The 23,808-nt window shown below is 46.0% G+C and overlaps 1 protein-coding gene across 1 annotated transcript in view; it reads right to left on the bottom strand.

Moving 5' to 3' along the window:
• Window positions 1–23,808, bottom strand: part of SVOP (SV2 related protein) — a 74,391-nt gene that overhangs the window by 29,575 nt on the left and 21,008 nt on the right. Inside the window, exons 2-6 of the mRNA XM_032310935.1 lie at window positions 21,535–21,695; window positions 18,001–18,086; window positions 16,362–16,460; window positions 12,475–12,546; window positions 3,637–3,761 (exon numbers count right to left, since the gene is read on the bottom strand). Coding sequence (XP_032166826.1) covers window positions 3,637–3,761; window positions 12,475–12,546; window positions 16,362–16,460; window positions 18,001–18,086; window positions 21,535–21,695 — 543 coding nt within the window. The remainder of the gene's footprint in view (window positions 1–3,636; window positions 3,762–12,474; window positions 12,547–16,361; window positions 16,461–18,000; window positions 18,087–21,534; window positions 21,696–23,808) is intronic.

Here is a 23,808-nt window from a genome sequence, read left to right as displayed (position 1 = left end):
GTCTTCCCCACCCATGACACTCAACAGGCTCAAGAAGCCAGCCAGTGAACTCTTAACCCTCGAGAGGCAATTGGGCCAGATTCTCATGCACCAAAGCCCATCTTCCACCAGCAGAGGTCAACGCAGACCCCCCAGGATGGAGCCATCCCATGTCACGTGGTCGTGAATTATTTATACTGAACATCCTTCCATTGTGGAAGGAACAGTGACTCATCTTGAAGGAACTGGCACATATCCTGGGTATCGGTTTGCCTTTCCTGCCCCTGGGGCTTCACCCAGCACCACTATCTGAGGGCTTTTCGATGTTTGACTCACTGACACAGAATCCCACATTTCAGTGCTTGGGACCAAGGGAGCTGATACATAACAAAGGAGATGCAGCAGTGGGTATAGGACCATGGAATCCACTGGTCCTATCATATCTTATGGTACCTTGCAGCTGCTGGCCAGACAGGGGAATGGAACAGACTCTTGGAGGTGGCACTGAGGCATCAGCTTGGAGATGATGCTCTGTGAGGATGGGATACTGTCTTCCAGGACATAACACACCCTTAAATCAATGCCTATCATATTGTGCAATGTAGAAGGAATACATCGTTCAGAAGTCAAAGGGTTGAAGGAGGAATTTGTACTTCTACCACCTGTGGGCTTAGAGGTCCTGGTTTCCAGAGAGGGCATGCTTCCCTCAGGGCATGCTTCCCTGGCAAGAATCCCATTAGATGGGGCGCTTGGGTGGCTCAGTGGGTTAAAGCCTCTGCCTTCAGCTCAAGTCATGATCCCAGGTTCCTGGGATTGAGTCCCACATCGGGCTCTCTGCTCAGCAGGGAGTCTGCTTCCTCCTCTCTCTCTGCCTGTCTCTCTGCCTAATTGTGATCTCTGTCAGTCAAATAAATAAATAAAATCTAAAAAAAAAAATCCCATTAGACTTTAGGCAAAGTTTCCCACTTAGTAACTTTGGGTTTCTCTCGAGAAAGAGAGTCAGCATTCGGTCTGAAGAGTTGACCTTGAGAATCAGGAAGCGGTGGGGCTGCTGTCATCTAATGGGACACCCAGGTGATGCAATGGACATCTCTTGGCAACCCCCTGCCCAATTTTGGTGTTAAAATGGACAAGCAGCAGCTACAGCCTGGGAAGGACACAGTGACTCAGGCATGGGGTCTGGATCATCCCACCAGGTAAACCATGTTGACTGCAGAAGTGCTGGCCAGAGGTGATGGGAACATAGAATGAGTAGCAAGGGTGGAAGATACTGGGCCTCAGGGGTAGCCTGGAGGCCAGCAGCAATAACAGGGACTTTAGTTTATTCCACTAGCCGCCCTCTTTTAAATCTTTTTAGGGAAAAGATCAAGGGGAATCCTGGAGAAACTGTTCCCAGATGGGATGAAGAAAGGGAATCCAAGAGGTGCAGAGGGTAGACTGTGGAGGGTCCTGTGATATACCACCTGGACTCACCCTTGAGGACTGAAGCACACAGTCCCTCCGGAATGACGAGGAATGTTACCTGCTAAGAGCTCAGAATTGGGTTCCTGGCCTTGACCAAAAGCAGCTGCCTTGCCCAAGGTCATGCTCGCTCCTTAAGGGCAGCCCATGTCCAATGGGGTTGATGTGAAGGTACAAAAGTCCAGCCCCCATGGCTCATTTTGGAACAACTCTAAAAAGGCATCCTAGCTCTGGAACTCCTACAGAATCAGCTGTGCTCAACACCTTCCTCTGCCCATTCCAGCTTTACTCACTCCCTTGCCAGTGCTGATCTCAATAACCACTTGCACACTCATCTCCAACCCACATTCTGTTTTGCAAGGTCCCCACCTATAACAGGACCATGTCTGTCTTGCTCACTGCTTGCTATATCCCCAGCATCTAGTACTAGGCCAGTGCCATAGTAGGCACTCAAGAAATATTGGCTGAATAAATGAATAAACTAGTCCTTTTGGGAAATTTCTCTAAATTATTGCAAGAGGAAGTATTATTCCTTACCTTCAACCCATCCTACCCATCATTGCCGGATGACTACTTCTAAAGTACTTCCCTTGCTCAAGAACTCTCAGTGGCTCCCCAGTGCCTGTGGGCAATCCCTTGGGCCTGACATTCAAGAGTTCTAGTAAGCTTGCCCTGGTCTACCTATCCAACCTCAGCTTTCAGTTCTCACATATCTCACCCCAACAAACTAACCAGAATGGACACTTAGCCTTCCTTGGACTCAGCTATGGATCCCTCTTTTCATTCAGATCACTTCCTATGAAATATCCTATATCATTCCCAATGCCTTTGACTCTTTCCCAGTCCTTAATAGAAAGGCAGTACAATGCAATGGTTAGAGCCTAGGCTCTGGAGTTAAGAGGGTCTGAGTTAAGATTCTGACTCTGCCTCTTCCTGGCTGTGTCACCTGGGCCAAGTCACTTTACCTTTCTGTGCTTCAGTTTCTGTATCTGTGAAATGGGATGAACAATAGAATTTACCTAGGAAATTTTGGGGGGGGATTAAAGGAAATAGTCTGGTAAACTGTTTAGAAAAGTACCTGCTTCTTAGTAAACACTAAATGTTGGCTATCATCATCCTCTAGGTTGGGGTCAATGCACCTTTTCTACAAGGGGCTGGATAGTAAATATTGTTGAGACTATTCAACTCTGTTTCTGTACATGATAATGAGCATAGTTCACATGATAATGAAGGATGTGGTTATATTCCAATAAAACTTTATAAAATGACTCAGCAGGTTGGATACAGCCCACATGACAATGTCTGCCCATCTCCCAGGACAGGGTAACTTCTTCCTGCAACAGTGACTTCTCTCAGTACCTTAAGAACAGCACCAACAAACTAACACTCAGTTTGCATATGGTTTGGCCCACCCCACCTTGAGCTTAGATTAAAGTGGGGGGAAGGCGCCTTGTGCCCCTCATGATGGTTAAGAGCGTGGATGCTGTAGGAAGATAGACTCGGGTTCTTAGTTCCACTATGCACCCCACTGCGTCTTGGCTTCAACTATAAAATGGAGATGGCAATCACTTGATAAACATGTACCTCCCAGAGCTGCTGCGATGTGTCCCAGAGAAATGCCTAGTCAATGCAAATCTATCATTTTTATGATTATTTCACATTTATGACCTTCCAGCTATTACAATGCATTTTTTTTTTAAGATTTTGTGTGTGTGTGTGTTTTTAAATATTTATGTAGTTATTTGAGGGGGGATGGAGAGAGAGAGCAGGAGCAGGAGGAACAGAATGAGAAAGAATCCCAAACAGAATCTATACCAAACGTGGAGCCCAATACAGAGCTCTATTCTAGGCCCCTGAGATCACAACCCTAGCCAAAACCAAGAGTCAGATGCCTAACAGACTGAGCCACCCAGGTGCCTCTTAGGATTTTATGTTTAAGTAATCTCTACACCCAACATGGGGCTCAAACTTACAACACCGAGATGGAGAGTCCCACTTCCACTGACTGAGCCAGCCACATGCCCCTACTGTGTGGCTTTTGCATCGTCAATCATTACAATACTGATAATGGTACTCCTCTCTGGCTACCTCCTTGACCCCAGAAGCCCTAGTGCACCATCTCCACATCTGGCCCAAGGTCATGAACATAGCTGACTGGCTGTCTTGCTGGATGGCCAGAGCTGGGTGTTTACTTACGACTGGGGGACCCCGCCGATCCCGAAGCCCACCAGGCCTCGGAGCACCAGGATCCAGCTGTACACAGGCGCGAAAGCACTGAGGATGCCATAGTACAGAGTCCAGAGCACGCTGATCTTCAGCCCCTGCAGAGGAGGAAGATACCGAGTCACAGGTCTTCTCAGCACCTCCAGACCACATGGCCCTGAACCTGTTGAAAGCCATCAATGGGGTCATGCTCAACAGCGGTCCACACTGCCAAGGGAATACCAGGGATTCTCTATGTGATGGTATCAACCCCTGGGGCTGGTGGTGTGGGAGAATTATGGGACAATCTTGGTCATCCCCAATGACCGTCATTTAGTACCTAGGACCCTGAGATGTTAGTTGCCAGACAGGTCACGAGACTCAACAAAGACTTGTCTTGCATCCTGTACCATCTCAAATGGAATGTTCTACTTGACTGTCATGCAGGTGAAAACCAGGATTATCTGCACCGTGACCTTCACTCTGTTTTATATAGAAATAAGATTTGGGGGGAGGGACATAGTTTGAATATACACTTAATTTTGCAGGGGTACAACTTATAGGTAAATCAAAGGAAGTCTGTTGTGGTTTTATCTGGAACTTCAGAAAATTTTTCATTATTCCAGAAATCCATACTGTGAAATTCAACACTACATGTGGTATTTGAGTCACGGAGTATCTGTACACAGTCACTGGGTTTCCATGTGTTATCTATGAATAGACTGAACTAATCCTATTTCAAAATGTCAAATATAAAGAAAAAAATCAATAAAATTCAGTTAAATACAAGCTTATTTATAATCAGGGACAAACATTAACCACTTCCTTTGATTATCTAGGCAATTGTGCATGCATATTTGCATATTGAAAATAACCCTTATTTAATTAATTGACTCCTTCAAAAAAATCATCCATCATATCATACTTGGGGCATTCTACCTGATTGATTTTATTATTATTATTTTTTATACCTGGATTCTTTTGGAGATTATGTGAGTGGCTATTTCAGTTTAGTTTTGAAATTACTCCTGGATAATTAAGGGGCATTATTAAGAGTTTTCATTACAATATCTAAGTAAAAGGAACATTGCATTTGATGGGTTGAGAACCACCGGGGACACAATGCTATAAGACAAAACACACATATTCCTGCAGTGTTCATCTAGAGACTGAGAAAAAATTAAGGATGAATGCAATTTAAAATGTAAATTTTGTATCAAAGCCAACACCAAACATATTATGGAGTAGAGACCAACTTTCATGGATTTTAGACCAGCAACATGGTGTCTGGGCAGATCTCTATCTGCAATAATTCTCCCAGATCCAACCTTGAGTTCACTCTCCTGTCCCCCTGGGGACAATTCAGAAGGAAAATGTGAAGCGCCCTGATTTTAGCTTTAAAATTAAAATGAACTGGGGCACCTGGCTGGCTCAGTTGGAAGAGCATGCAACTCTTCATCTCAGGGTTATGAGTTCAAGCCCCATTCTGGGTGTAGAGATTACTTAAGAAAGTTTTAAAAAAAAATTAAAATGAATTAAAAGGGACTAGAGAGGAAATATGGAAGTCCCCAGTCTTCTGGAAAGTGTTTTTTAAGTGGGAGAGGGAATATTTTAAATAACTTGCATTAGCTTGCAAGAAAGTGATTTCTTTTTTATTTCAATCATTATTCTAATTATCTCCAAGAAAGTATCCATGTGGAGCTAGTCTGTCTTTAACACCTTTTTAAACACCCACTGATCTCTCTTTTTAACAAACAGGGCAGGGGAGCAACCTGACCAACTAGAATTAGCAACATTGTCTTATTTTCATTGTATTTATTTTTGCAGATATTTTCTAATTAGGGCAATTGCTACAGATTTCCTATTTAAGGCTCTATAAAGTTTCCTTTTTCAAAAACAAGCATTTAAAGTCTCTCTCTCTCTCTCTCTTTTTTTAAAGATTCAATTTATTTATTTCAGAGAGAGGGGATGGGGGAGTGGGGGAAGGGGCAGAGGGAGAGGAAGAGAGAGGATCTCAAGCAGACTCCACTTGTCAGTCGTGGGGCTTGATCTCAGGACTCTGAGATCATGACCTGAACTGAAATCAAGAGTTGGCCACTCAACCAACTGAGCCCCCACAGGTGCTCTGTTGTTGTTGTTGTTTTTTTAATGAAATGGGTATAAAGATAGATATTAATTATATAACAAAACAGGTAGGATAGGAATTATTAAAGGCTAGGGAGCTCTGGATCTATTGCAACAATAATAAAGCAACATTTCTGCAACCCTAAAACACATATCTATGAAATTAGTAACTTGCCACACATATATTTACTTCTCTTCTTTTGGCTTAAACTAACTTAGAGGGGTTTGCTTCTTTGGAACCCAAGGAGCCTTGAATCAGAAATCGGATATCATTGGGGTGGCACCTGGGGGGCTCAGTCAGTTAAGTGTCTGCCTTTGGCTCCCATCATGATCCTGGTGTCCCAGTATGGAGCCCCAGGTCAGGCTCTCTGCTCAGTGAAGAGTCTGCTTCTCTCTCTGCCCCTCCCCCTGCTCCTTCTCTCACTCACTCATCTCTCTTTCAAATAAATAAACACAATCTTAAAAAAAAAAAAAAGACATCATTAGCAGTAGAGAAAATGAAGAGAGGGAAAACAGAGCAGGAGAGGAGAGGCTAGAGAAGAGGGCCTCCAGACGGGTGCCTGAGAGCTAAGCCTCCCTCCAGGGACTGCCTGGGAGCTGCGGTATCCCACTGGGGTTCTCACACCAGGCAGCAAAGACCTGCTTGTCGCCTGCTCTGTAGGGTCAATGCAGGCTGCAGGTGGCTTGGCATTTGTCTGCTGATGCTGGGGCTTTCCAGTTGGCCAGGGAATGTGGACTCAGCAACCATTGGTGAGTATCATCATGGCTACTGCAAAGGCATGGGTACTACAGCAAACCCCATCCAAGCACTGCTTGGGACTCTGCAGAAATGTCTCCTGGGCTTTTGAGCTTTTCATTAACCACATTTGTCATTCTGCCTAACATCAGTCCTACCTTTCAGACTGTTGGTCCCTTCTCCCTCCTACCTTCTCTTCCTTTCTCCTTTTCTTCCTTCCATATTCGTTTACGAGCATTCCCTGTATGCCAGGCTCTAGACATTGTACACTCATTAAAAATTGCTCACTCCATTATTCACTTAATAGTAAACATATATCAAGTCCCTGCTGTATGTCAGACACTGGAAATAATATTATGTATTACTCATTCATTCAATACGCATGTATCAGACACCTGCTTAAACAAATGATATGCATCACTCATTCAATCATTTGTTCAATATGCATGTATTGAGCCTGGCAGTCAAGATGCTATTATTCATTCATTCATCCCTTGGCCATGCATACATTGAGTGCCTGCTGTTTGCTAAACACTGCACTTTGTCTTGGACTATAGCAGGGAAGATGACAGCCATAGTCTCTGACTTCAGGGACCTTTCATTCCTGTTTTATAAATCACTGCCCCATCATTATACTGGGTCCTCACAGCCTCTTGTGGAAAGAAGCTTCTATTTCCACTCCTACTTCACAAATCAGCACAGTGAGGGTCAAAATAGTTGAGCGATTTGTCCAGGATCAGCAGAGTCATACCGGAAGTCAGAACTTCCAACCCTGAATGCCATACTCTGAATGAGCCACTCCCTTCCTCCTGGGGCTTTGATGGCTCCAGTTGCCTCTGACAGAGAACATACATGACAGTGTCGTGCAGCAAGGACAGGTGGGTACAGGTGACTGCAAGAGAACTCGGCCTGTCTTGTCAGTCTCTACTCAGCTCTAGCCAAAAGTTGCCACATCACAGAATGTGGACCCCGGGTTGCCAGGTAGCTGAATTAAAAAAAAAAAAAGCCACAAATGTTTATTTTTATGCAAAATACATTTCTGAAGCAGAGGCAGTTGATTCAAAATCCTGTATAGCATAGCATGGGTTAAATAAAACACATCTGTAGACCATGTTCAGTTCATGGCTCACTGGTTCACAACCTGTAGCCTGGAAGGACTTCAAGTTTCTGCTCCAAGAAGCTGAGGGTCTTGTCACCTCTTGGGCACCAGGTATGCAGCCTCGAAAAGGAGCTGATGATGTCATCATCATAAGCATCGCTCAGTTCTGGAAGGCTGAAGACTCATGCCTTGTGTCCTCCAGGCATGCCCAGGGCAAGGAAAACAGTCATGGGACAAGGAGGTCTGGGGATCTTCAAAATATTGAGAGGAAAGGCTGTTGCCTGCCAGCCACCTCCTTTTCCCTCGCAAAAGATAATAGGGACCTATAGCCTTTGGTCTAGCTAGTGACCTGATCATATTCTGAAATGTTTCTTCTTTGAGTCGCAGGCAATAATAGTTACCATTGATCACGGGCTAACCATGCATCAGTAAATACTGTTCTAAGCACATTACCTCCATTTCTCATATAACCCTCCCTGCAACCCCCTGAACTATTGTTGCTCTCGTCAACCCAATTTTACAGATGGAGAAACTGAGGCTCAGAGCAGTGAAACAACTTGCTTAAATTTCCCTCACTCGACAGAGGGGATGGAGAATTTTCATCCCAGCAAGGCCACACACCCACAGCTGCCCTTCCTTTGTGAGGTTGCCATAAGCCTTCAAGGTGCAGAAACTTCTGTAGGAATCAAAGTGGCCCACAGCATTCTAACCTCTTAGGTGAGTCCCTTGCAAAGTCATGCAGCGGACGCCCTCCCAGAAGCCTCCCAGCTGGGCGGAGGTAGATCAAGGAGCTAGGAGGAGATTCTTGGCACTTGCTAAAGCTCGCCAGCTGCCCAGCTCACCCTCTGTTTCTGGAGGAGTTCTACAGAAGCCATATAATTAGAACCTGATCCATCCTCCCTGCGGTTGGGCCAGAATTCCATGCAAGGAGGAGGGGGCCCTGCAGTCTGGGGGCGCTTTCTCCTCTCTCCCGTCGGGAGAGCTAGAGGACCACTCCAGAGGCATCCTCTCAGGCTTCCTCTGTTGGGAATGGATGAATGTCGAACTGCTCAGCTGAGTTCGGGGGGGACATTCAGTTACGTCTCTCAACAGCCACAGGTGCACACCTGCATTTCAACACTGGCATTTCCAATTATTGTCATGAGCTTGGTCAATGATAGAAACAATAATGGGCATTTATGAATCACTTCCTCTGGGCCAAGAGCTTTCTGTGCCAAGGCCCATTGACTCCAGAACACCCCTGTGGAAGGTAGAATATTATTATCGTACTAACAGATGAGGGAACTGAGGGACAGGGAGGTCGAGTAACTTGTTCAGGGTCATGCAGCCTGTCTGCAGAGGAACCTTAACAGTCTGACCCCAGAGCTCCTGCTTTCACAGGGATGGCATGTTAGTATTTGTCCAGATGAGCACCGGGAGGTAAATAGGAAATCAGGGTGGAGTGGTCCCAGGTGACACAATCAGATGCTACAGAATGAACTCTCCACTATAGTGCAAATTGGCATCACCTGTGCCTTCACTCTGCAGCCTGGTTTCTCAACCCTGGTGCCCTTCACAGTTTGGACAGTCCTGTGGACTTTTTGGAAATCGAGCAGAATCTGACTCACTAGATGCCAGGAGCATGCCTCCCCTCCATTGTGACAACGAAAAAACATCTCCAGACATTGCTGAGTGTCCCCTTGGAGGAATGGGGAGACAAAAATCTGCCCATTCCCTCCTCCGGTGAGAACTACTGTTCTAGAAGTTGCCAAAATGTGTTCAGAACTCACAAAATTCAGTAAATGGCGTTACTGAAAACCCGTCTAGGAATCTTTTTAAAATCTGAGCTATAGTTTTCTCCTCCTTCTCATAAAACGGAGACATCTACATTCTATAGGGCTCCCTCCTGGGAACAGGGTAGGCATGACTGACCTTAGTGGCAGAACGAGCACACTCTTCTGAGGGATGCCAGAATCATAAGCTAGTGACCTTTTGGGGCTTCTCGGCAAACAGAAAACACTCAGCAGTAAAGTCCCTTGCTGGTCTGGAGAGGATGAGAGAGCAGCAGAAAGTGGCAACAAGGAGGTCTGATTTTCATCTATTGAGCTCAGCCACTCGAGAGGTAGTTATGGAGTGTCTGCTATAAGGCAGGTCCTCTGCCAGGAGCCCAGGGCCACTTCAGGGAGCAAAACAGGCACAGCCACCTTCCCTATGGGGTTTACGGCACTCACCTGGCCGCCCTCCTGCCCCTGGCAGACATCACTGATCGATCACGGCACCATCCCACTGAGCCTTCCCACTCCTCCAATCCATGTGTCTGGCATCCCCTATGGAATGATTAGAACAGACACAATGGAGGACAAACCAATTTGCCCTTTAGTTTCGGGAACTCAATAAATGGTAGCTGTTACTATCACTATTACTAATCCAATCTCCCCCGACATAACTGAGGCCCCAAGACGGGAGGGTGACTTGCTTTACTCTCCCAGTGGCAGACCCAGGCTCCAAATGCAGGTGTTTTCACTGAATTCCCCCTGTATTCCTCACGGCTTCGTGATTCGGCAATGGGGTAAGAGGATTTGGGGCACAGTAAAATTCCTTGTTACGGACTCCTGAATATTTTGTGTGTGCAGATGGATGTTTGCCTCAAGAATAAGTAAACAAAAATTGTTTTTAGCCAGAGACGGAGGGACAAGTCGTCCACCCCGTGCCCAGTCTGAACAGGAAGAGACCACGTGAAGACTTCAGAAGAGCTTTCTCCTTCGATTATTTTAAAACGGCGAAGGCTAATGTTAGTTCCAGCCTCAGTCACATATTTATCGTTTTCAATGCTCAAGCTACCCAAGAATCGCTCTGCTTCATTTTAAGAGGGGTTTTCCCTCTCTCCCCACCTTTCTTCCTTCCTTCCTCCCTCCCTTCTTTCCTTCTTTCCTTCCTTTCTGTCTTCTTCCTTTCCTGCTCTCCTCCCTCCCTCTATCCTTCCCTCCCTCCTCCAGCCTTGGCTCTGCTCTATCTTCCAACCAGAAAGTGGCTGAAGCAATGACTTACACCCTCCAGAAAAAGGAAGTGGGTAGGAAGAGATGTATGGGCAGAGTTTAGAGAACTATGGCCTGAAAACCAGAGTCATCCAGGTTCTAGTCTCCTTGGGAGGCCTGGAGAGGTCTTCCCAACTGACCTCCCCAGCCTCTAAAACCAACCAAGAGCCCCTATGCTACAATGGCTGTAGCTGGTTTCCCAGCCTGGTCACCTCTGATCCTGGCCCCAGGTACTTCTTGGTGGTTGTATAAGACAACGCCGCCCAGGTGCCTGCTGGCCCATGTGTTTCCTGTCCAGCCACAGTGGGAGGGGCTGCAGCAGGACTGCACTGTTCAACTATCCATCCATCCATCCATCCATTGAACCAACATACATTGGTTGAGCATCTATGGATTCAAGCCAGTAGCATCATGGTTAAGGCAAGAGTTTAGACTTAGAAGGAGTGAGACCTGGCTCTGTGAAATAAAAACCGTGTGACTTGGGCAAGGTGCCCACACCCCGTGCCTCAGTTTCCCCTTCTGTAGAACCAGATTGACAACAGTACCGTGGTTTGGGTGAGCTAATGCATGTATCATGCTTGGTACAGGGCCTGCCATACAAGGCACTGTGTTATTATCAGTCCATGGCATGCTGGTTACAGTGGGCCCCACCTGTTACCCCTCAGCATCCATACCTCCTTTCTTCCTTCCTAACAAAATTCCAAGTTTGTTTAGATCTCTACACTAGACTAAGTCAGTTCTCAAAGTATGGCCCCAGACCAACAGCATCAGCATTCCCTGGGAACTTGTCAGAAATGCTATCATCGCAATGCCAGCTCACATGTGTCCTGTGTCTAAGCTGTGCCTCGCTTTGTGCAAAGCTGTTCACACCTAGGCTCTCAATGAACCCTCCACTGTAGACTCTCTTATTTTTTTCTTTATACAGAAGAGGAAACTGACGCTCAGAGAGGTCAATTCACTTGTCCGAGGTCACACAGCCAGAGGTGGCAGGGTCACAACTGTACCCAGACCCACCTGATTCCAGAGCCCCAGCATGTAAACAGCTACACCATCCTGCCTCAGAGAAACTGCAGACAGAGGAGGGGAGTCCAGAAAAGAGAACGATAAAGCAGTCAGGGCATGTGATCACTCAGTATTGCACAATTAGTCCTGAGCAGGGTACTTAACCAAGTAGAGCTTGCCTAGATCTCCAGAGATCTTTTCTCCCATAAGGCCCAAGTTTATAGTTTGGAGGACTGTAGCTTCACCTGCTGAAGCATTCAAAGAACCCAGGGGCAGCCTAGCAAAGCAAGAGCAGCATAAAATACAAAGGGGACCACGAAGTGACAAAGAAAACAGTAAGAGCTCAATGTGATGCCAGACCTGTAAGTTTCCTCCTTCTTCCTTCTTTACGAATCCATTTCATGTCGTCTCTGAGGCTGGGCTTCCCCCAAAGCAGACCCTGACACAAGAATTCTAGTACAAACAGTTTATTTAGGTGGTGATCCCAGGAGGGCTGGGGAAGGCAGACAGGTTCCCACAGTGGGCCCTGAAGCTCAATGCTGCTGGGATTGAGAAATGATTCATTTAGGGCAAGAAAGTTGACATCTTTACCTACCAGCTCCTGACTGCCCCCAGTCTCGTGTAAGGGAATGGTGAGTGCCAAGGGGACCAGGAAGGGCTGATAGAATCTTCTGCATTCTGAAACATACATGCTTGGGCCCCACTAGGCACGTGTGATTTCAAGAGTCTACAGCCTCAGAGCAATGTCTTCTCATTGCATTTTGACAGAGCTAATCGGGGCTCCCAAATGCTAAGCAGCACCATTTTGCTGCATGAAGAGAACCCAGAGGACATGCACTTAGGTGAGGTCACCTTACCGTTTTCCTGCCGTACTGGTCTGAGATGTTTCCCCAGAGCGTGGAGCTGGACATCATGCCGACAAAGACTACCTGTGGATGGAAAGACAGGGTGTGTTAGACAGTGACACGGAGCATCCAGAAAAAAGAACAATGACGTGAAACTGTGCTATCACAGCCCAGGAACACCACAGAGCTGACACTGGCTGGGATCCCATGCTGGTCTGTGTGCTTCCTGTTATTGGTTAAGCCTCACAATGATCCTGTAGAGGTGGGTGATATCATTATGCCGCCAGGACTGACAAGGAAATGGAGACTCAGAGAGGGGATGTCCCCTGGCCAGGGTCATGCAGTTGTAAACAGTAAAACCTGGGCTGGAATCAGGCAGGATAACCATAGAACTAAACTCTTATCAATTTCTCACCATACCGAAGAAAGGTCTTGCCCTGTTGCTAGGACAAGATCAAAGTCAGAGTTTGGAGGGTGCGAGAAACAGAAGACAGAAAGGTTGGGATGAGAACCGTAAGTTATTTCTAAGAGAAAAAATACTCACGGTGTGCCCCGCAATTCACTGTTAACTTCTTAATTATAGAACAGAGTCAATGAGGTTTGAATTGTCATACCCATTTTATAGATGGGGAGCCTGAGGCTCAAAGGGTTAAGAAATCTGCTCAGTACCCCAGGGGGGCTGGGGAAGAGCCAGGTCTGAAACCCAGGAAGACTGAGTGGAGCTTTCATCCCTGTGTCCTCTTCTTGTCCTCTCCAAGTGCAGGACAGTGCGCTAAATGTTTTGTACTCACATCCTACCTAATGTTCACGGTGGCCCTATGAGGTAAGTGCCATTATCATCCCCATTTTTCAGATAAGGCAACTGAGGCCCAAAGAGGTGAAGGCACTGCCTGGTGCTGTCTCCCCAAACCACAGGCATGTCGTGGGGCAGCTGGCTGCAAACCGGGGTGACGCAGAGGCAGGTGCTCCAACCAGACATGGCTAATTTTAAAGGAATTAATTTCCAAGTCCTCAACTTCCATATAAACTCTTTCCTGAGGACAAGCTAAAGATCTTGCCTATTTCCTGCCCTCTTCCTTTCTCAATCACCCCCTCCTCCTTCTCAGTGCCTCCACCTCTCAGGGCAATGCTTCGAGGTTAAACCTTCTAGGACACCTCCAAAGGGACACCAATGACAAGTTACAAATCATTGTGCGAGTCATCATGCTTCCAAATCCTTTTTAGTATTTTTAACTGAATTGAAAGAGAGCTTAATCAAGCTGTCAGCAAATTAGATCCCTAAAAATAATCTTTCATAAGCAGTTGCTGTGTGCTCTTCAGCATATAACTTGGAAGTTGGTGAAAAAAATAATAAGTGGCACTAGTTTTTTGAGCTATTACAAAACTCCTTCAGTTCCCCCTCATTTTTTACATGAAACGAAGTAAAAATGAAAAATAGGAAGGAATTGATGCTAAGCCCCATCTCACTTTAATAGAAAGTCCTCATCCAAGAATATGGGATGTAATTGGATGCTGCACGCCACTCATTACAAGGTAGATTCCTGATAAAAACTCACTTGTGTTTAACCGTTATCTATCAAAGTAATTCTTTCTCATTTTGATCTATTGCATATTACTAAAAACTATCATGATAACTCAATGCAAGAGAAAAACGTCAACACTGGAGAGCTTATGAGCTCAGAAAATTAAAAGCAATAATTTAAAATTTATGTATTCTGTCCCGGAAAATTCTGACAGGTGATAAATGGCGTGTTTTCGAATAGAGTAAAACATTGCTATGATGAAACACAGAGATATGGAATGGAAATGCCAGTCCAAGAAGAAAACAAGACAAGGCAAAATTTCCAAATACTTCTGAAGACCTTATTCCTGTTATTTTAAAATGGGACAGTGGGTATCAGATAAATATTTCAATTCCATTTGGTACATTTTAAAAAGTGACATGAAAGTTTACTCAATTTTTAAAATATGTCAATATGCCAGAAACCTTTGAATCTGCAATGTACAATTTAAAAACATTTAACATTGGGGCACCCAGGTGGGTCAGTCAGAGGAGTGTGTGACTCTTGATCTCAGGATTGTGAGTTTGAGCCCCACTTTGGGTGTTGAGAGGACTTAAATAAATAAAAGTTAAAAAAAATAAAAAAATAAGAAGAAGTAATGTCAAAAAAGTTATAAAAATAAAATAAAGACAGATAATGTCAATTTTGAATTCTATGAGAGTCCTGGCACATGCATAGTTTTCATAAAATTCTTTTCTAGATAACCTAGAACAAAAATGTTTGAAGGCTGGTGTCTTTGGGTGCAGTTTTGTCTTAATCATGTACTAAGGGATATCCCTGCACCCTGGAAGAATTAAGCATTCCCCGTAAGCACGCAGTCCCATTTTCCCTCCCTGGAGGGAGAGATCTAGGCACAGCAGAGCACTACTTTATTCCACAGTCATTACGGTAATCGTGCACCGTATTTCTTATGACAATAGTGTTGGTCTCTCTTATCCTCTGTATGTACCTTATAGAGGTAAAGCAACTCCTGCCATGCTCTAACTTTTCCATAGAATCTTGGCCATGAAACTTCATAACTTTACCCAGCCCATGAGTCTAAATTTTATGCCATAAGGAAGTAGTCCAGGGCAGTGGCTGGGAATGGGGACTCTGAGTCTTACAGACCTAGATTTCAATTCTGCCTCTGCCTCTTATGGGCTGTGTGAGCTTGGGCAAGTCATCACACCTCTCCGAAAATGGGAGTGATAAGAGCACCTCTTTCACAGGGTTGAGAAGGCTAAAAAGATTTGTATGCCAAACCCTTAGCGCAGAGTCTGGAACATAGTAAGTGCTCAGTAAATGGTTTGTTTGTTACAAATAAAATGGTTCTCAGAGCCAAGAAAGGTTCCACATTGCAAAAACACAGCTTTGGGGGTATCAGTGAGAATCAGGAACACAGAGAGAAGTATCAAGCACACAACCCTACCACATGCTAGGCACTGTATATTTTCATTGCTCATTTGCAGAGAAACAGGCGTCATCACACCCATTTTGCAGGAGATGAAATAGTGCCGTAAAGCACCTTGCTCAAGGTCACACACACATCCAGGTGACTAAACCACAAAAGGCAGCAGTATGTGTTTATAAAACTCCTCCCATGGGGCTGCACAGTTTTACTGATAATAGCAGGCCTGGTTGCTGAAGGCCATTTTAGAACAGTTACAGCATCCTGGGAGGAGCTCCTGACTAACAATTACTGTACTCTGCCAGTAGCTAGGCTGTGTGACCTTCGTGAGTGACTTAACCTCTCTGTGCCTCATTTTCCTCATTTAATAATAGTACCTACTTCCTAGGTTTGTAAGGATTAAAGAGCACAAGATATATTATGCATAGATTGCATGCAATATATGTAAAGCCCTTTGCACAGAAAGAGCTCAAGAAATATTAGCTTTTGTACCATTATTATTACCCTCTTCTCCAGCCTGGCCATTCCTCACCCTTTTAGAGGGTTGCCACTGGACTCCCCTAACAAATATTGAGGGTTCTCTGTCACTCTCCATCGAGTCTTCATTCAAGGAGCAGCGCTCCCCACCATTTATTCAACATCTACTATGGGTCAGGAATGGAGCGGTTTCAATCCTCAGATCACACTCGTGCTGGTGTCTCCATTTTGTTGTCAGGTGAGGTTATGAGATTTATGAGCAGGTGGATTCCAACTTCCCAGCAACTGCGCAGAAGGTCTGGGACCCCAGGTTGTGGGGCCCCACGGGGGGGTTGCATGATTTCCAACGAGGGCTTCATTCTTTCCTGCTGAGCCCTTGGCAGCAGAAAAAGAGGGAGACACCCCCACAGAACGCCCTGGGGGGAGGTCCTGACTGTGTGCGCACGCCAGGAGAGAGCTGCAGGGCTGCCTACCGAGGTCAACAACGCCACCTGCCAACTGGGGAGTCTCCACTCGCAGTGCAGCTGTGGGGCAAGGATGCTGAGGATCATCATTTCCATGGCATCGGCCATCTGCAGGGAGGAAGCAAACGTTGTAAGGCCAGAGTCTGCCCAGGGCTGGGGCAGGCTGTGACCAAGTCCACAACCCCTGAGAGGGCATACAGAAGCCCCTCTTCTACTGGCTGCTGAGTGCCCTGCTGCACATCTAAACACTGAAAGGTTCGAACAGTATGAGTACCATGCGGGAATGGACAAATAGGCAGTTAATGTTCTGTGTGTGTTTCTGTTTTTCAAACCATAGGGGCAGGGATGCCTGGGTGGCTCAGTGAGTTAAGCATCTGCTTTCAGCTCAGGTCATGATCCCAAGGGTCCTGGGATGGAGCCCTGAGTTGAGCTCCTTGCTCAGCAAGGAGACTTCCCCCAGTTCATGATCACACATACACACACTCTCTCTCTCTCAAATAAATAAATAAAATAAATAATCTTAAAAAAAATAAAGCAATAGGGGCATTCCCCAAATGAAGTGGGGGAGACATTCTATTTCTAAAATCTGAGAAAAACTTTTTGTAGAGGTAGAGAGAAAATGATCTTTTCTCTTTAACTCAATGGAAGACAGGTTTATCTTTGGTTTATAAACCTCAGGCGGAACTGTCAGTGTATTTAATAAGTACAACCTTTTACTATATTAACACATACCAGGAAGTCCCAGTAATTATATATCATGGTATCTTTATGAGACGAGACAGAAATGAGAGACCAAAAGCAGACCCGCACGGCCGTGGGAATGTGATGGATAATGCTGGTGGCTTTTTAAATTAAGGGGGTGCTCGGGATGCCTGGGTGGCTCAGTTGGTTGGACGACTGCTTTCAGCTCAGGTCATGATCCTGGAGTCCCCGGATCGAGTCCTGCATTGGGCTCCCAGCTGCATGGGGAGTCTGCTTCTCTCTCTGACCTTCTCCTCGCTCATGTTCTCTCTCACCTCCTCTCTCTCAAATAAATAAATAAAATTTATTTTATTATATAAAATAATATATATAATATATAATATATTTAAATATTATATTATCTATATTATATAATAAATTATATAAAATAAATAAAATTTATTTTAAAAAATTAGGGGGTTGCTCAGTGACGTGGGGAAACTGGAGATCCATTTGAAAAAAAGTGGGTCATCTGGTCACTATCTTACAGCTTTCATAAAAGTCAGTTTCATTTGTATTAAAGGTCTAGCTATGTTCCTTGCTAGAGGTAGATTAGGGGATTTTAACAAGACATCATGAACCTCTTGAGGCAGGAGGCACATTTGGGGGAGCTCCAAAGATGACATCATCATCCTATGGCAGCTCTGAGTCCCAAATGGTTGAGAACCCCTTAATTAGCCAGAAGCTTCAAATCCACCTTGAGGGCAATCGCCAATTACCCGCAAACTCCCACCAAGGGCAGATCTTCATGGTCGCCAAGGATCATTCAACATAAACTTTTGTTGATTCAAGCAAAGCCTCCATGTGGAGGGAACTATGTCCTTCCTTGTGGCCCCCAGAAGTCAGTCAAGCAGCATGAGGTTTCCCGGGGACCGAATATGAGGTCACCGTTCCTGGGAATACTTGCCCAAGCCAAGCCGGTGAGAACAGACAGCTTCCATTGAAATTTTCCAAACCCAATGGCTTCCACCGCATCTTCCACCATGAAAGTATCTGGAAAAGAGAGAGGGAGATCAGAGGAAGGAATGAGGGCATCCCGCAACTCTCTGCATGTGAAGGGGCCTGGGGCGGGGCAGTCTACAGCCAAGCTTAGTAAAGGCAGCACACGCTACTTCTAGAAATGTCATCCTAAAGAAACATTCCCGCAAATGCAAAGAGATGCCTTGCTTACAAAGTCCACGGCAACATTGTTTATAAAAGGGAAAACAGGAAAACCCAGACTGTCTGTCAAAGGGGTTGGTTAGATAAATTATTATATGTCTCATCATCATATATACACATGTATATATGCACATTACAAAATATGACCTGCCTGTTAAAAGGAATGTGCAGATATAGGAAGATGTACCCAACATATTGTTAATTAATTTTTAAAAACGAAGCAATCTGTGCAGCCTGTATGGTATGACTCTCTTCTCAGAAATGTACACGCCTACGTGTATATGTATGCATATGGATGCATGTATGTGCTGATGCATGGAATGTATACCAAACTTCACCTTACGGTTTCATTTTTGTTGTCTTTGGAGAGAGGAAGGGAGAGCTCCTGTGAGATTTCAACTCTCTTCAATAGTGTATTGCTTCCTTAGTTGGGAAAGAAAGAGACTTTTTAAAAGCTAAATGCCCCTGCACTCAGATGGAAAGCTATCCACGTTAAGTCGAAAGGTAACTGGGAAGAGGTAGGCATCATTAAGAACGGTCTTCATGGGGCACCTGAGTGGCTCAGTGGGTTAAGCCGCTGCCTTCGGCTCAGGTCATGATCTCAGGGTCCTGGGATCGAGTCCCGCATCGGGCTCTCTGCTCAGCTGGGAGCCTGCTTCCCTCTCTCTCTCTCTCTCTCTCTCTCTCTCTCTGCCTGCCTCTCTGCCTACTTGTGATCTCTGTCAAATAAATTTTAAAAAAAAATTAAAAAAAAAAAAGAACGGTCTTCATGAGGGGTACCTGGGTGGCTCAGTGGGTTAAAGCCTCTGCCTTCGGCTCAGGTCATGATCCCAGGGTCCTGGGATCGAGCCCCGCATCAGGCTCTCTGCTCAGCAAGGAGCCTGCTTCCTCCTCTTCTCTCTCTCTCTGCCTGCTTCTCTGCCTACTTGTGATCTCTGTCTGCCAAATAAATGGGTAAAATCTTAAAAAAAAAACACAAAACTTGAATCTAAACATTAAAAAAAAAAAGAACGGTCTTCTTGATAAAATGAGATGTGTGTGCATGTGTGCCATGCAGGGGAAGTAAGATTGAATGTCCACAAACTGTTAACAGAGTCATCTTTGAGGCTGGCACTCACTTTCCCACTGGGTAACTTTCTCTCATGTTGCAATGCTTTCCAAAGGAACATTTGTTATTTGTGTGTTCAGAAAAAGTAGGATATAATTAATACACGAAGTGTTTTGGGAAAATATGGAAAGACCGAACACAATCTAGTAGGCGGGATGGTGTCCGGCAACAGCGCTGCTGGAAAAAACTGGTGAAGTCTGAATGAATTCTGGGGTTTAGTCAACAGCATGGTACCAGTGTTCTTTCCCCCATTTCGACAAACGCATGGTGGCTGGGTGAGGGGTACCAGCAGGGAAAGCTGCATGGAGGGTGTGCGAGAGCTATGTCTGCAACCTTTCTGAAATCTACAAGGGTTTCCAAAAAAACTTAATTACAAAATAAAAATACTAAAAGGGCACACTGGATGGCCCTTCTGTGAGCTGCTTCTGAGGCTCTCATCAGCCCCTGCTGGGAGCTGTCATCTTTGCAGAATTTCAATCATGTGCCTCTCACATCAATCATCATTTTCTCCCGAGGTGTGAGCGGTGTTTATCATATCAGCAGGGGCTGATTTCCTCCAGCAAAAAAATACTGAGGAGAAAGCAGAGTGAGTCCTGGAGAATCATCAGTAATAAGAAGGGGAATACGTAAACTAATGGTGTGTGTCTGATTGCTGACCGTGGGCCAGGCACTGCACAAAGACCTTGATGTACCCTATCCCATTTAGTCCCTGTCTCAGCTATTACTTCAGGACCAGTCCCAGCTCTGGGTTGCAGAGGAGGACATAGACTTGCCCAGCATCACCCAGAGGCCACACTGTGGCTCTAGGACCTAAGTCCAGATAAACCTGAGAGTAAAGCTGCTGCACCCACCCACTGTCTGCCCTCTCCCTGGCCACTGCCTCCTTAGAACTCCCTCCCACCCCAACCAGGCTTTGGGTTGAAGACATTAATCCTTTCTCATGGTGGGAATCTGAAACCTTTTGGAATTGCATGGAAAGTTTCCATCCACCAGCAGCATGTGTGAGGGCAGACCAGGTCCGACGGCCCCACCTCCGGTCTCTTGTTTGACTAGTTCTACTCGGAGTAACCCAAGGTCATGGGTTAGCATACGCACTCGGAAGTCGGATGGCCTGGATAGAGACTCAACTTCGCTCATTTTTATCTATGTATCCCTGGACAAGATGCTGAGTCTTTCTGTGCTTTAGTTTGCTCTTCTGCAAAATGGGGAAGATGAGCGTACTAATTCCAACTGGAACTGGTGTGAAGATTAAATGGGTCCTATGTGTAAAGTGCTTCACACAGTGCCTGGCCCAGAGTAAATCCTCATCCAATGTCAGCTGTTCCTGTCACCATGGTCATCATTACCATTATCATTACACTATCATCACCACCACCAGAGTCGTCATCAGCCTTGCCATCATCAGCATCATCACCACTACCATCATCATCCTCACTATCATCCTTCTCCTCCTCATCACCACCACCACTAGTGGCATCAACATTATCATCGTCATCACCATCATCACCACCACCACCACCACCATCATCACCATCACCACCATCCTCATCATCATCACTGTCATCACCACCACCACCACTACCACCAGCACCACCATCAGCACCATCACCACCAACATTATCATCATCACTGTCATCACACCACCACTACCACCATCATCACCATCAGCACCACCATCACCATCAGCACCACCATCATCACCATCACCACCATCCTCATCATCATCACCATCATCACCACTACCACTACCACCACCATCAGCACCATCACCATCAACATTATCTTCATCATCACTGTCATCACACCACCACTACCACCATCATTACCATCATCATCACCACCATCACCATCACCACCATCATCACCATCACCAACATTATCAACATTATCACCATCATCACCATCACCACCATCACCATCATTGTTGCTGTGGTCCTCAGCTGTGTGTTATGCAATGAAGCTGACTGGTGGGGATTGTGATGTAACCTTATCTGCTGGAGGAAGCCATGTAGGGTCAGCCCATACTTCCAGCATCACCTCTGAGCCCTCTGGCCCCTCCTACCTGTCCCTTCCCTAGATGCCTCTGAGAGCACGATCTGGGGTGGTAACCCTGGCACCTCAGAGCCCCTGACAGTGGTCCAGGCTGATGTCCCAATTGCAGAGCGCTCTCACCGTCAGTGGGATTGGCAAACTCCTTGGGCACAGCTGCCCCATCGTCCAGCTCAACAGCCTCTAGGCCCACGCGGACCCCTTCAATCTGGACCTCATGCTCTCCTGAAGCCGCGTCATCCTCTGACCTTGCACTCTCGCCGGTGCGACGGAACTTCACCACCCTAGAGGACAGAGAAAATCTGGTCATGATAACTAGAACTTCCCTTCGATGGCCCTGCTGCACAGCTCTTGGGCCCAAGACAGGTGAAAGGTTTTTCTCATGGTCCAGAGAATAGAGTGGACATGGGGCAAGAGGTGTTGGCATTTCTATTGAGTTGGACTGGTGGGGGGTGTGATAGCTTCAAGAGTTACATATCAGGGCTGCCACATATGTTTGCGTAGGTTGGGCACTGCACAACTCCAGGGGGACCGTACTTACATGTTAGGCAATATGAAAGAGGACATAATCGTTCTAGATGTAAATACTGTTAGAAATCACATTTTCAGAATTTAGATTTATCTCTCTGTATGGAACAAAGGTAAAAATTTGGTCACCTAGGGGTTACATTATGCCCACAAAAAATTGCCCACACAGTTGGTTTTTTTTTTTAACTTAAAGTGGATACCCATATTTTTAAATTGAGAAAACTAATGTAAAAAGCCAGATTTCTCATGTCTCTTTAAAAAGTAGAGTATCTGGAACACCAGGCTGGCTCAGTTGGTAGAGCATGTGACTTGATCTCAAGGTTGTGAGTTCAAGCCCCACATTGTGTGGAGAGATTACTTTAAAAAAAAAAAGAGTAGAGTATCTTGTCATCTGGGGCCTACATTCCTATAAGGGAGCCATGTGGCTAGATCTGTCCTCCCTATATACAGGATGTACTGTGGTTGATCAGTCTCTTCCTATCCAAATTATCTCTAACCCTGAGGGTCTCTTGCCACTTAGCCTGATGTGTGCTCCTTGTTCCTCTTAGTTGGCACTTAGCCATTTGTCTGACCTTGTAGGCTTTTGAGTTTGAGACCCACAGACTCCACTTTGCAATACATTACTTCAAATTATGCTGTTTCTTGTTACTCTGGACAAACCTTGGTTTCTCTGAGCAGCAGTCTCTTCATCTAGGGCTCAACAGTGAAAGTACCTGTGTTCCTTCCAACTCCCTCACTCCCAAACACAGAACCCCTGCTGCCTGCCATCCCTGTGCTGGGTTTTGGGGCTAAAACAGAGACAAGATAGACCTGTTCCTCCCATCACAGGAGAGAGTGATATTTTTTAAAAATACATTTTATTTATTTACTTGAGAGAGAGTAAGTGCTAGAGAGAGAGCAAGAGAGCACACACACAGAAGGAGAGGGAGAAGCAGGCTCCCCACTGAGCCAGGAGCCCCATGCAGGGCTTGATCCCAGGACTCTGAGATCATGACCTGAGCCAAAGGCAGACACTTAACTGACTGAGCCACTAAGCACCTCCAGAGAGTGATATCAAATGAGTAATGCCCATTCCTATCAAGGCTTTGAGGAAAGAAATCTGGGAGGTCACAGGCATGAATGGCTAGGAGGCAAATTTGAGCAATGCTTTAACAAGGTGAGAGGATGGGAGGGGCAAGATGGCTGAGGAGTAGGTGACCTGGGTATTGTTGGGTCCCAGGAATTCAGCTAGACAGTTATCGAACCATTCTGAGCACCTATAAACTCAACAGGAGCTGGAAGAGAAGAAGAGCAGCAATTCTAGGAGCAGAAAAGCAACTGCTTTCTGGAAGGTAGGACATGTGGAGAAGTGAGGCGATACACGGGAAGATAGACAGCGTGGGGAAGGGGCCAGCTCCCGGCAAGCAGCGGAGCAGCTGACCACAAAACTGGAACTTCTAGAAGTCTTCTCCCCTGAGGAACGTCACTCCAGAGGCTAAGGGAGGGGGGAATGGGGGGGTGGGAGGGGGGAGGGGGGGTTAGAGGGGTGGAGCCCTTGCAGGGACAATGTGGTATCAGGATTTGTGGGGTCACAGAAAGACTAGGGGTGCCTGAGTGTGGCAGAGCCCCCAGGTATCGGAGCAGGGTAGCTGGCTGTAGAGACGGAGCTGAGGAGGAGCTCTCAGATTGGGGTTAACTTAAACCATGACCCAAGGCACAGTTGGGCAGCTGCTCTTTGAGCAGTGACCCCGCAAAAGGCAGATCTGAGGAGACTCACCTTCCTTCTCTGGGAGGAGTGGTGTGGGAGCGCATGGCAGTAACCTGCTGGGTTTGGAGACTCTAAACGGGACCGTGGGCAATAGAAAAGCTCAGTCACAGGCCAGGTGAGCT

This window comes from Mustela erminea, chromosome 13 (genome assembly GCF_009829155.1).
Source record: "Mustela erminea isolate mMusErm1 chromosome 13, mMusErm1.Pri, whole genome shotgun sequence".
Taxonomy (NCBI): Eukaryota; Metazoa; Chordata; class Mammalia; order Carnivora; family Mustelidae; genus Mustela; species Mustela erminea.
The sequence above is the reverse complement of the archived record's forward strand: the minus strand, read 5'-3'. Positions and strand labels throughout refer to the sequence as shown.